At 54.0% G+C, this 13,671-nt stretch overlaps 1 protein-coding gene across 1 annotated transcript in view; it reads right to left on the reverse strand.

Moving 5' to 3' along the window:
• Positions 1-3,512: 3,512 nt before the first annotated feature.
• WDR59 (WD repeat domain 59) overlaps positions 3,513-13,671 on the reverse strand; it is a 45,726-nt gene continuing 35,567 nt past the window's right edge. Inside the window, exons 18-25 of the mRNA XM_009290796.1 lie at positions 12,998-13,131; positions 11,479-11,560; positions 9,993-10,105; positions 8,748-8,895; positions 8,583-8,655; positions 6,907-7,033; positions 6,331-6,473; positions 3,513-5,196 (exon numbers count right to left, since the gene is read on the reverse strand). Of these exons, the coding sequence (XP_009289071.1) occupies positions 4,961-5,196; positions 6,331-6,473; positions 6,907-7,033; positions 8,583-8,655; positions 8,748-8,895; positions 9,993-10,105; positions 11,479-11,560; positions 12,998-13,131 (1,056 nt within the window). The 3' untranslated portion in view covers positions 3,513-4,960. The remainder of the gene's footprint in view (positions 5,197-6,330; positions 6,474-6,906; positions 7,034-8,582; positions 8,656-8,747; positions 8,896-9,992; positions 10,106-11,478; positions 11,561-12,997; positions 13,132-13,671) is intronic.

A 13,671-nucleotide genomic window follows, 5' to 3' on the forward strand; every position in this document is an offset into this window, starting at 1 on the left:
AGAGGCGGATCCAGGCGAACTGGGGTGCTCAGCCAGAGGCCGCTGCACCCACATCCCAAACCGGGTGGGCACCCCTGCCCCCAAGCGTGACCGGAGCGGGCACGATGGCCACCACCCCATCGTGGGGTGCTGGGGGAGGCAGAGGAGACCCCTGGCCATGACCCCACCACGCCATCCCCACTGGCTGTGCCGCCTCCCTGCTGCCCCAGCCAGTCCTGCCAGCGGCGTGGGTCCAGGACATCCTTCATGGCCCAGCCCTGCCACGGCGTCCCGTGGCTGCGGCGGTGCTGGGAGCAGCGGCCCCCAGCACTTCCCGGTCTGTCCTGGCCTCTCCCCGCAGCCGCAGGGGCTGGCAAAATCGGGGAAAGGCATTTCCTTCCCTTCCCTTCCCACCCACGCCCCGTCCGGTGCTCCTGGGCAAGGAGGGCGAGGGATGGCAGGCCAGGCGCCACGGTGATGGCCCAGGAACCGGGGGCATGCACTGCATGCCGGGGGTTCGGGGTGTGCACGTCCCTTGGGCACCGTGTGCTGCCAAGGGCCACCCTGGGGGCTCGCTTGTGGTCTCAGCTCAGGGCAGGGACGGGTCCAGCCTTTGCCAGCCCCGGGTTCCCTGGCACGGCCCAGGGTGCAAAGCTGCCGGGTGCACCGGTGGGTCTCTGCTTACCGTCTCCTCCCGAGCACACGGGGGTTGCTGTCCCCAGCTCTGCTGCAGCAGGGCTCAGGGACATTGGCGAGCCCGTTGCAAGCTGACACCCTGTCTGCTCTCGTTACGGGGTGCCGATGGCTCCTGGGCTCCATGGGGGGGCTCTGTCCCCCACGCGAGGGACAGGGGTGTCCCCAGAGCGGATGAGCCGACCCCCAGCTCTGCGGCGAGGATGGGGGAGCAGGGTGACCCGTCCCCCTCAGGAGCAGGGATGCACCGAGCACTGGTGGCTGTGGGAGAGGGATGGTGCTGGGACCGAGCTGTACGGCAGACACCACCGTAAGAGCACCAAATCAGCTGCAGAGGGCTTTGCCGATGGCCACCCACCCCCACCACCGTCCCTGTCCCTGTCCCCGTGCCGTGCCAGGCCCCAGGGCGAGCACCATCAGGGAGTGGAGCCATCTGATGATCAGCCTGGCCGAAACAAGAGCAGCCAAATAGTTTTGGCTCATCAGTTCCTGAACTGGTTTACCCACCAGACAGACGGACAGACGCTGGGGCCGGCGCAAGGGAGATGGCAGGAATGCGCCGCTAGGCTTTGGGCAGGATCAGGCCCTGCAGTGCTGGCACAGGCCGACGCTGGGTTAATGGGGCTGTGGCCGCAGAGGAGGAGGGGGCTGATACAGACACTGCGAGGAGCAGCATCCACGGGGAAAGGTTTTCCTTGGCACCTTCTCCGATTATCATCATTCCTCGTTTCTCTGCCAAACTCTGATCATCGGGGATTAAACTTCCTTCTCCGTGTACGGAGAGCCTCGGGGGGGATGGGAAAGGCACCCCACACTCATTACACCCCCGCTAGCTCTGCGGAGCGCGAAAAGGGTTTAAAAAGCTGATGGTGGCCTTGAGGGCACAGCGTGGGCTGACGTGGGAGCTTTCTCTTCCAGCCATCCTTGGGAAAGCCAGCGCGGATGCACTAACAGCCCTGGGGATGCGCTCAGCAGGCAGCTGAAGCAAGACTTGCCAAAGCAGCTACTCGGGGTCGGCCCAAAGGTCCCCCGCGCTCAGCATCCTCCTCTGCAATGGCCAGCAGCGATGGGCAGGGAAGGGTGCAAGAGCAAGCGGGAGGTGCGGCGGCATCTCTGCAGAGCGCTGCTGGCTGGGGATGCGCGGGCAGGGCTCTCTGGCTGGCAGCAGCATTGGCGAGGGTCTGGGATAGAGCTCCCCTTCCTGGAAGTGTCCGGTCACTCCTGGAGCCCTGGCAAACCCGTGGCACCGGTGATGCCCTGAGGGAAGCGGTTTCACACCCTTCCCACGCGGCGTGTGAAGAGCTCGCTCCTGCCTCGCGCCGAGCGGCCAGTTTAATTCGATGCCCCCTAGTTCCTGCACCAGCAGAAACCATGAAGGGCTCACAGCCCTCCCCAGCACCCAGGACTGACCACGGTCTACGGCACTGTCCTTCGGCTGGATGCTCTATTTGATTTGCCTGGTTTCACCACGGCGGCGTCCCCAGAGCTGGTTCGGTGCACACTGGCACGCTCTGTGCCAAGACCCGCCTCCCGAGCAGTGCCTGCCTCCTCTCCCCCTCCTGCTCCCTTCTCTAAAGCCTAAAATTCAGCGAGATTTGGCCAGATTTGGGAACTTTTTGCACTTTACCAAAGTTATTTCAAAGAGCAGGTGGGTAAGAGGACAAGCAGTTGGGGGGCAGAGCAGATGAAGGGGCTGGCATGGGTCACCAGTGCAGCAGCACGCCCCATTTCTGATCATTTATTCCAGCCAGGGGCTGCCGAGCACAGCGAAGGCAATGCATTTCTCTCCTCGCCGGGCTCCAGGCAGGGAAGAGTGAGCCATTCCCGTTTCCTTGCAATAGTCACTTCTGCATTGAGCAAGACCGCTCCCAAAGCGACACACGCTGCAGGGTGTGAGACAAATGCCCGCAGCGTCCGGGAAGAAATTCCGCCTACCTGTGCAGGGTTGCACAAACAGCCACAGCAAGTGCTTTTCCGCCTTCCTCTGAAGCACCCAGCCACCCTCCACCTCGGAGGTATTCAGATACTATGGAGATAGACCTGTAATGACACACATAAATACCACGATCTGTCGGTCCGTCACCTTTAAATAACAAGTCTCCTTTCCCTTCCAACCTACATGCATGCTCAAGCATGGAAATGAAAATGCTTCCGAGCTGAATGGCTGTCACATAGGAAGGTGGAGGGCGGGAGCCCTCTCCCCGCGGCTCCCGGCCGAGAGCACCCTCACCCGAGGGCCAGCGCGGCACCGGAGCACCCGCTGTGGCGCCGGGCAGGACCCGAGCGCGCCCGCCTGCTCGCTGAGGGGGCCAGCGCGGCACCGGAGCACCCGCTGTGGCGCCGGGCAGGACCCGAGCGCGCCTGCCTGCTTGCTGAGGGCGCAGACGCTGCCCGGGGCCTCCCCGAACTGCAGGACGCGGGGTTTGGTTCGCCGACAGCTCAGCCACCGCCTAGCTTTGTTTTTGCAAGAGGTGCATCACGACCCGTGGGCAGCTGCCAGGCCGGCGTGGCATCACAGTGCCACGTGCCGCCACATTGCCCCTGCACGAACGCAGCCGCTGCGAGAGCCAGGGCAGGGGATCCCAGCAGCAGCCGGTGAGCCCCCCCAGCTGCTGCAGGTCTCTGTTGCCACCGGGCACAGGTATCCAGAGCGGGACCCCCGCTTTGGGGTGCAGGGAGAGGGTCGTGGGGTGCCACGCTGACTGCCGCACTGGGAGGGAGAGCTGCTGGGGGCTCCCCACGGAGGGAGAACTAGCACAGCAACACCAAGTTCTATCAGAACAGCACTTAAAAAAATAATTTTAATGTTTTAACGTTTAAGATACACCATCTGTTTCTTCCACAGCAGGATCCCACAGCCTGAGTTAGCACAAAGGTTGGGAGTGGGCACGGCACGTGGCCCTGCTCAGCAGGCAAGCACGGGAGGAAGGGATCAGTGCCGGCGCGGGGTGGGGGGTAACTCCGGCGGGCTCATCCCTGACCACACGTTTGCCCAAAACCAAAGCTCAGGTGGAAGCCTGCTCAGGAGAGGCACAGGCTGCGCGCTCAGGGTGTGCACACAACCACGCAGGCAGTGGCACTGCAGCGTCCCCGGGGTGGGAGCGCCCAGCAGGCACAGCCCCAGACAGACGGATCGATCCGGTACATTCTCCAATTGAAGCTCCACAGGGAGAAAAGGCACAAACCTTTTGCCTCCGTGAATCCCACCACCCTTCCAAAACCCCTTTTCCCCTAGAAATTGCCGCCTCCCCGGCTCAGGAACCTCGTCACTCAAGCACACCGGCAGCAAATCTCAAATTATTCATTGATTCCCCCCCTAAAGAAGAAAACAGCCAAAAGGAGTTGCATGGAGCAAGCGTCCTCCTTGTGTTTTCTCAGTAAGGAAGCAAAGGCTTTCCGAAACGCCCCCAGATGCCACCATCCATGGAAACACTGTGTGGATCCCAAACTCAAAAGGCAGATGCCTTTCCCAATCACCAGGACGTGTCACTGACAAGGCAGGGACAGGCAAGTTAAAGTGCATATATCACCCGGTCAGAGCAGGAGGTGGAGACACCTCAAGAGTAACGGTACTAAAACAGCTGGAAGAAAGCAACTAATCCCAGTGACCTTGGGCGCACGGCTGGGCTTTTCACACCAGCCACAGATACTGACCAGTGAGTAGGAAGCTATTTAGGAAGTAATCCTGAAAACTGTAGTTTCGTTCTCTTGCTTTATGGGGTAATCTAAACGATGTAAACAGCCATTCAAAATAAGGACCCTGTTGCTTCCAAAAGTAACTCTGAGCACGGTCCCATGGACTATTTGCTCTTCGAGTGCAGTTTACAGTTTGCCTTTAGAGCTCACTGTTGTTTGCGAATTATTTCTGCCTTAACTGTGCAAAGACGACTGTTTCGCTCACTTTGAGCTCCTGGAAGGAGGCACCTGGAAAGACACTATGTAGCTGGAGTGAGTTTGGCTCTGCCAGGCGAGCCCTTTCCAAACCTCCTCATCCCAACAGAGACTAGCCAACATTCACACACCCTTCTGCAGGAGAGAGCAATTTTTCTGGTCTGGCATCCATCGCCAGCAATGGACACAGGGAGTTTGGTCAAATCAGTCTGAAAGCAACCTGGGAAGCGTAGGAATACTGGAAGCACTTGTAAACGTCACTGCAGCGCACCGCCAGGACATCCTGCTTCAGCTCCCTGTGGCATCTCCTCCAGGCACTGTGGAGCAGAGCTGATTCAACATGGCTTGGGAATTAAATATTAAATCCAGTTCATGGGCACCCTGCTGTCACCACTGCTCAGAAGGTGCTCTCGAGCAGGCAGTGGCATCCACAGCCTGTGGGACACACCTCCTGGGTGCGAAACCACTCCATCATATGACTGGTGTGGCCTCCGTGTCCGCAGGTCAGGCAGAAATTAGAGGAGCCTCGCACTGCCACGTGACAGATAGCGCACTGGAAGGTGAAGCCCTTGCAGATGGCACACTGGGTGCCGCGCACCTCGCTGCGGCAGTGGCTGCAGTACACGCCGAACTCTGGCCGGAGGAAAGAAACAGAGAGTGAGACAATTAGTGCTGGCAGAATCGTGGACAAAGAAGCCCTGCATACAGCCTCCCCGTTCAACAGATGAGTCCCCCGAACCCACTGCCCAAGAGATCTGCCTCAAATCTCCTTCAGGGTGGGAGAACGGTATCTTATAGAGGTCTTAGCTGGTCTCCGTATGGGAGCAAAGACATGGGCAATCGGCGTGCTGGGCACACACTGGCCCACCGATTCCCCTGATGACTAAACCGCTGTCAGCTGGGAACGTGTGTCAGATTTTTAGCTCGGAACATGCTGACCCATGCTGCGGAGATGAAGGCTTCCTGCTGGTCTCGTCTGCCTCGCATCACTATGAAGTGTAACTAAGAGCAAACGAGAACGGCCTTTGTTTCCCATCACGGAGAGAGCACAGAGCACACTCAACGCGTGCTGTATCAGTGTTGTGACTATTAGCCATGGAGGGGCAACGGCAGTGGTCGAAGTCACCAATTTTCACTCCAGTTACTCCCCAGGAATAGACCCTGGTGACAAGGCGAGACTGTAACAAGAGCTAGGCAAGCAACCGCTGCTTCTCTGGGCCTCGCACCCGCTTCTCTCCTCCCAGGGCAAGTGCATCTTTTCCCAGAGACCCAGGAAGAAGATAGAAGCTGTCCTTAAGTGGCAGTTCTGGGCAGCTACGCTGCTGAAAATATTTTGGGAGAAACATTCTATTTGCCTATTTCTTGGCTAGCTCACCCACAGTTAGAGATCTTGCAATTTTACGCATGCACTATAAGGACACTTCAGCCCAGAACCAGAGATTAGGACAGTGCGTGTCTGGGCTCTTATTCAGAGGGAATAAAGAACAGCCATCAGCATAAAGAGCTGAACATTGCTCGCATAGCAGTATGTGTGTTTCCAGCTTCGCTGGAGAGCTGTTACAGTCCACAAAGCCCTTGAACCAACATCTGCAAGCCTCATCTCCACCCAGAGCTGCGAAGAAGCTCAAACCATTTGCTGGCAGAGCTAACCTCTGGGCAGATCGATGGATGCTTTTCATCCCACCTGCTGACTGCATGTTCCTAAGCCCCTGAGGCAGAGCCGTGACTCTGCCCGGGCAGCTGGAGCAGACCAAAGCAGGCACTCACCAATTCCTTTGTGGGGATCAGGAGGACAAGAGACAAACTTCAGAACCTCGGCCCGCTTCTCTCGCAGGCCCCAGCGATAAAGGATTTCTCCATAGCACTTCTTAAAGTCGTCAAATTGCTGAGTGTTGGCAGGATCCAGGAGCCTAGAGGAACAAACAGCATTGTCATCCACCCGATTGACTCTCCGAGACTCTGGTTGCAATCCTCTTCCCAGTGATGGCTGGGAACCAGCTCACATCGCTAGAAGAGCAGCAGATTACTTCCCATGTGTTGCTGAAACACTGCTGAACACTAACTGGCCTGGCCTTCACCTGTTCTGCCCTCAAGGGTGTGACGAATGGGTGGACTACTCTCTGGGGCCCCCACCATGGCCACTTATAGAGGTATCATATGCAAGCCCAGCAGAGTTGATCTGCAGTATGAAGCTTCTCCAGATGACTATCTGAATGAAAAGGTCTAGGAGCAGGCGAGCTACTAGTTTTCACAGCATCAACAAAGACCTGGCTATAGAGTTCCAGCTGACTTGGGCACAGAGTGACGCATCCCTGAATACCCCCGAGGCGCGCTATAACCTACCTTTTGTTTTTCTCGTGCTGGTCTTTCTCACGCTCCCGATGATCGGGATACATCAGGTTTCCGTAGCGGAAGTCATCCGGAGAAGACTCGCACCAGGGAGTGGAGGCCTGCTCCGTGTCTTTGTTTGCTGCAAGCAGCAAAAAGGTTGTGAGCGTACCTCAGAAAGCTCACGAGCACAACCGTGTCAAAACCGGGGTGGGGAAGGAGACATGGAAGACCACACATTCGCACACCCCGGTTTTCTCTCTAAGACATGGTCGCATACCTTCTGCATTCCTACAAATACTGCCCTGCCTCAGAAAACTAAGTGCCAACCTCTACTTGCCAGTGCTCCTACTGCACTTCTGGCAACAGGATGGGAATGGGGATCATCGGGCAGAGAAATGTAACATGGAGGAATCCTTTTTGCCTTCCACTTTAGACAAAAAGTCTCCAGGGAATCAATCCCATGGAATTTGCTTGGGAACGTTATCCCCGGCAGGCCTGGGCTCCTCTTTCCTAGACAGGGAGGACTCTCATCACCAGGGCTGCTGTTACGTAAAGGGGCCTCTGTATGTAAGGTATTGCCCTGGGGGCAGGGAGAAGACTGCTAATAACCGCTACAAGACAACATCAGCTCCATTAACCCCCATTCTCCACTCTTCCCCATGTCACAGATGCCTTGATATCGCGCTGAAAAGTTACAGCTTTGGTGCTAACAGGGCTGATGCTGCCCCAAGGCCACGTATATCACTAGGAATCAGCCAACAGCTTCAACTCTGACACTGGAGCCCTTAAGAGTGACTTGTCTTTGACACCTTCACAGCTCAGCAGAAAATGTCCTTAGGCCCATGGGTATTCGTGCCACTGAGAACCCAGCCTTCCCAACTGCTGCTGTTTTTCCAGTGGCAGGAGAAAGCACAACACTGCCTCTTCCCCTGAATCCTGTGGAATTAGCTGGCTGATGACACTGCGAGGCCACTCTTGATAATCATTGAACGATCAATGGTGATTGGGAGAGGTGCCTGAGGACTGGAGTAAAGCAAACGTCACTCCCGTCTTCCAAAAGGACAAGAAGGAGGACCCAGGGAACTGCAGGCCAGTCAGCCTCACCTCGATCACTGGGCAGGCAACAGAGCAGCTAAACCTGGGAGCCATTTCCAGGCACATGAAGGACAAGGAAATTATCAGGAGTAGTCAGCATGGATAACAGCCTCAAACCGTGCAAAGCACTAGGGCTGTGGAAAGCTTACGGCACCAGGCAGCATCGAGGCAGTCACCTCGAGTGCTTGCTACAGCCAGGCTGGAAACAAAAATGGTACAAACTGGTCTCTCTCTTTACTTGTCTCCAACTGGAAAAGGCAGCAGTGGGAGCTCTTGGCTCTGGGTTAAACTGCGATCCAGGGGCCTAGCTTGGTATGTCTAGGGTGTTTGTAACAGTTTCTCCCAGTTGGACAGCACGCTACAGAAGTCAGAAGGGGCAGGACTGCCGGAGCATCGACACGGTTACTGCAAGCCCTGCTCACTTCCAGCCATGGAGTCACATCACATTGGCCAAACCCCAGAAAGCTGCTCTGGCAGAGCACATCTGCAATCACAGCCAGTACTAACTCCCTTCTTTTCCCACCACAGGAGCCATCTAAAACCTAGGCCAGAAGGGAGGCAGGTTCCTCTATTTACTACCCAGGTCTCGGTACCTATGCTCCAGCCTCCGGTGCTGAGTCCAGGATCTGACATGCTGGAACAGGAGCCGGAGGAAGTAAAGCTCGGCTGTTGAGGGGGAAAGGAGAGGAAATCACGTCATCTACGTGAGAGATGTTCAAAGATATCCAAGACAAACGGGACAGAAATGGCGGTCATACATATCGGCTGTGGGAAGCCAGGTTGGAGGCACGCTGAGGAAAGGGGCCATAGGAGTTTGGGCACCCCTGTAGCCTGGATTGGGCTTCAAACACGCTGCACAGCATGGCCAGGGTCTGCACATCATGGAGCTGCGAGTAATGAGCCAGCCTGGGAATTGAAAAACACAGAGAGTATGAGACTGGGCAGAGTTCAGTGGCAAAAGCATCGAGACTCCAGGGCAACCAATTTCAAGCCTGTTGCATAAATCGATTTGGGTCACATTACTGCCCACAGGAGGCATACGTGCTCTGCAGGACTGGGTTGCCCTTTCCGTCACACCTTTGAGGAGCCAAGTCCTCCTTCTGAAAACACTCATGGCCTAACAGGCGGGAGAAAGATGGGAGCTCTGGGAATCCAGCAGTACTCGTGGCCTGATTATCCCAAGTTTGTGCAGCTTCCGGAACAATGTCCACAGAACTGATTTTAACTGGATGTAAAGCTGGAGCCTTTAGACTCACCCCCAGCCACAATGTCTTTTTGACAAAACCCTCTACACGCAAGCATCCTGTGTCTAGATCTCAAGGCAAAACCCCACCACAGGTTTACTGGAGGGCTATGAAGTTCCTGGATTGCTCTGAAGACTGAGAATGACAAAGAACAACCTGTGCTCCCCTCCCACTGCTGCCACACAGCAGGAAAGAGCTAGGTCCAGCAACAGTATGCAAAGTACACCACACAAATCCTGTGCCTCCAAATAGGGTATATCAACAGATAATATCAATTACTAATTATGTCCCCTCCTGAACAGATTCACTGGCAGGAGGACATTTGCAGCTAACACTTGGCTTTGTTGGAGTTGGAATGATTTCCCAGTAATGCTATACGGCAACAGGAAATTTGAAGGTGAACAAATCAGCTGCACCAACACACTCATTTAGGAGGTGGGGAGCAGAAAACCAAAAATCTCCAAGCCAGGCGTTGTGGGCATGCTGGAAAGCAGAGCTCCAACTGCACCTGGCCTATTGCTCAATGTTAGCCAAAGACGGACCTGGGTGCTAGATGGGAGGCCAAATGCTGCCTCCTGCATGTCATAAACACACTTGCATCTTCCCTTCTTGATGCATCTCAGGCTTGAGAGAGGAAAAAAAAAATACAAGCTGTGGCACTATTCCAAGTCTGAAATGATGCCATACAACGTACATAGTTATGGAAGGCTCTGCTTCAGCAACCGTTCCCCAACCCCTTCCCAGCATTCAGACACCTACAAGGACTCCAGTAATTGACGTCCAAATGGATGTTGTGCCCAAGGTATCTCCAAATCTGGGTCAGACTTTGGTCCAAGACAGAGATCAGTGGCTACCATGGCCAGTGACCAAACCTGGCAGACAGGAAGGAAAAGCATCAAAGCTACAATTAGAAATAACCACACTCCCAGGGTATAGGTGTGCACAGATTCACTCACAGACGGGTAGTAATGGAGCTTGCTTCCCGCCCCCCCCCAGCAGCAGGGAACAGTTTCAGCCTCTGTGTCACAAATAATGTAGAGTAACACAAAACGGAAGCTTTCCCTGTCCCACTTGCTTTAAGTTTGGGTTAAACTTTGAAGAATAGTCTATAGTCTCACAGACCAGTCAGTAGTCCCACAGCTGCTCACTGTGAAACCAGAGAGAAAGCAACAGGAGAGGAACTGAAACAAGGACAGGGCTGAGTACAAGAGAGCACAGGAAGGACACGGGAAAGACACCACTTCCTACACTGCTATAGAGCACATCTTACATGTAACCTGCAACTCAAGCCTCCTTGTCTGCTAGGAACAAGGCAAGCTGCAATACGGGCTAGAGTTACATGGGAAAGGGAAAAACAAGCAAGAAACAGAGGTGTATCAGAGAAATCTTGCTGAAGTTATTCCACCTGAGCTCTGGTCCAACGTGGGCAAACCAGACAGCAAGATGAAGCACAGACAAAGGGGAACTAGACCTACCTTCTCTCTCCTGGTGGAGAACCCACCAAGAAGCAAGACAACAGCTTGAGTTTGCTTCTGCTTAGATCAGGTAAGCCTATGCATGTTCCCTGCCCACGTCTAGGAAGAGCCAAATGCTCAGGAGAGGTGCACAGGCTCCTCTGGCAGTGCCAGCCCGCTCCCATCTCTTTCAGGCACTCCTGAGTCCTGTCAAATGTTCTGCCTGTTGCTATGGACTAATCACATGGAAAAGGATGGGCCCAAATAACCATTTTTCTCCTATTGCTAGCTGAAGGTAAGCGGCCAGCTCTGCTCTGGGGCTGTGTCCCTGGGCTCAGACTCTCTTGGGGAGAAGCTAGCTGCAGTCAGCACCCAGTGCCAGCGCAGATGAATAGCAAACAACGGGAACGATTACATAAGTAAGACAAAATCACCGATCAAAATGCTGACAGCAGCTAGGCAACTGTGTGCACAGTTACTCCGTTTGCTGACTCAAAAGCAGGCTGCATTCCTCGCTTTGCCTGCAGGAATTCCCTGAAAAATGTGCTTCACTCAGTTTGGCAAAGGGCATAACACAATCTGCTTGCAGCCCTGGGAAGGAATCTCTCGATACCAAGAGTCACTGAGGTAGAAACCACCTCCGTGGCTGTTCCACAGGCCTCGGTTCACCAACCAGAGACTCCCTGGAACAACTGCTGAACCCAGGTGGCTGTTGGGGTAGCAAGGCGACAGTGCAAGCCGTTTGAGGGTAGCACAGCATGCTGAGGAAGAGGCCCGATTCAACATAATACCTGTACGAGATCCCTCCGTCCCACAGCCAAGGCTGAGGCAGCATTCTTCTGGCAAGTCTCCTGGATATTATTCACATTCAGTCTACAAAGAAAGGAGATAGCTCAGCTCTGGTTGGCACGTTACCTACGAAGGTGGGGAGGGATGAGGGGAAAGTGGTACTGGCAGCAGTGACTAGCCCAGAACTTCCAGATCAATATGAGCCTGCGAGCATGGCCAGGATCACATCTCTTCCTCCCCTGTTATTCAGGGATCACTGCCACCCTTCTGGCAACTCCCACTATTCATCCTCCCTAACACACTGCACATCAAATCCAGCTCCAAACTAGCTGGGATTGATCCTAAGACGAGCTGCTTCCAAGGAGATGTCGGACCAAACTTGTGCCAGGATACCACCAAGCCAAGATTCATTCTTGTCCCTAGAAGCTGGTGCCATCAGTCCCATGGTCCTGTTCCCATTCAGCCTGTTGGTCTGCTCTGACTGACCTGGAGGGAGACAGTGGTATGCTGTGGAGAAGCAGGCTGGTTTTCAGCCTGTTCCCCAGTAGGGTAACACACCCACCGGGGAGTCTCCGAGAGGCTGGCAAGGTGGGCTGAGGAAACCCACGTGGGCTTTCCTGCTTATCATCAGAAATCTTCCTGAGACACTTGACACTTTTACTGCTTAAGATCTTACAGCAAATGGAAAAGGGTCAGGTTGTTTACAAATGAGATATCCCGAGAAGAAAGGTCCAACAGGTCTTTTTAAAGAACATTCTTTTTAATAATACAGAAAAGAGAGAAGGAAGATTTCTTCTCTCTTTTTTCCTCTCCCTCCTTTAAGAAGGGAAGCCTGCTTCTTCCCTGAATGTCCACAGACTGGAAATTCTGTGAAGGACCAGATAGTATTACCAAAGCTAAGGAAGGAAAAATTCAGGAACTGAAATTTTGTAACTATATGAATCAGACAGTTTGGGAAAAGAAGCTCCTTGTTTAAAAAAACCCAAACAAAACAAACAGAACTTCTCCATCCTTTCCATTAAAGCAGAAGAACTTGATGTACAGACACTGTCATGTACAACCAAGTCTCCAAGTGAATGGGGCACTCCAAACACTTCTGAAATTAAAATGCCTTATGAGCTAGTAACAGTTTTATAGCATGAGAATGTGCATTTATTGGGATTTTTAAGCCCGTGCATTTAAGCGTGGAGTTTAACGTGAGATTTGAGAAATAATCTGTACTGATAATTTCTCTCTTTAGCTGACAAAAACCTGAACCTGCAGCGATGATGCTGGAGCACTGGTTCAAACTCTGTGTACAATACCCCATCACAAATTTCTTCCATCACACTTCTCAGATTTATAGGAGACAAGTCCCCTCTCACAGGCAGAGAGGGATACCGTAAAAAAGCAGCAAGGCAAGAACAGAGGAAGAAGGTAAGGAAATGTTCAAAGATCAGTGCTGACCGATTTCAGGATTAAAGCGCAGCAATGCCAAAGACGGCTGCTTTCATTTGGGAAAGGATGCCAGCCCGTACTCACATGTAGAGCTCTCCTAGCAGCTTGTGGACAGGCAGCAAGCAGGAAATATCTTGGATAATAACTTTCCCGGCAGCTTTGATGGGTCGGTTGTTGGCATCTGTCCCTTCGCGTTTGCTTTTCCACCTCCTTGATTTCTGCAGAACAAATGGCAACGTGTTACTGGGGAGGAGGACAGCAGGCTTCTTGGGCCAGGGAACAAAGCGCTAGGGTCAGGAATAATGCAAGCAGCACCCAAACCTGCCTTTCAGAAGGCTCTGTGTTACCCTGGAAAACATCCATGACATGCCCAGGAGAACAAGCATCTCCATCTGTAGGAAGTGAAAAGCAGGTCAAGGCAGCGAGCTCAAGGTCAAACTCACTCAAAAAGTATTTTGTGAGTTCCCCTGTGAAAGCCAATAAGAGAACAAATCAGCATCGGGATGCCAATCAAAGCTGGGCAGGTTTGGCAGGAGGATGGTTCAATTATCATTCTCATTCGAGGTCTGGTCTGGGAACCCTCTGCACACAGACCACCGCTGACTTCAGCCAACATCAGCACAGAGACACGTGGGAGGCAGCTTCTGCTTGCCCTTAGCTTCAGGGCAAGCCAACAGCTCCAGACTGTCTCTTCTGGCCTCTTCATTCAGTGTTCGAGTACACCCCTGTTTAGCGCCAGGACAGGGCTCCCACCTCCT

Source organism: Aptenodytes forsteri, unplaced genomic scaffold (assembly GCF_000699145.1).
Source record: "Aptenodytes forsteri isolate BGI_AS27 unplaced genomic scaffold, ASM69914v1 Scaffold14, whole genome shotgun sequence".
NCBI classification, from domain to species: Eukaryota; Metazoa; Chordata; class Aves; order Sphenisciformes; family Spheniscidae; genus Aptenodytes; species Aptenodytes forsteri.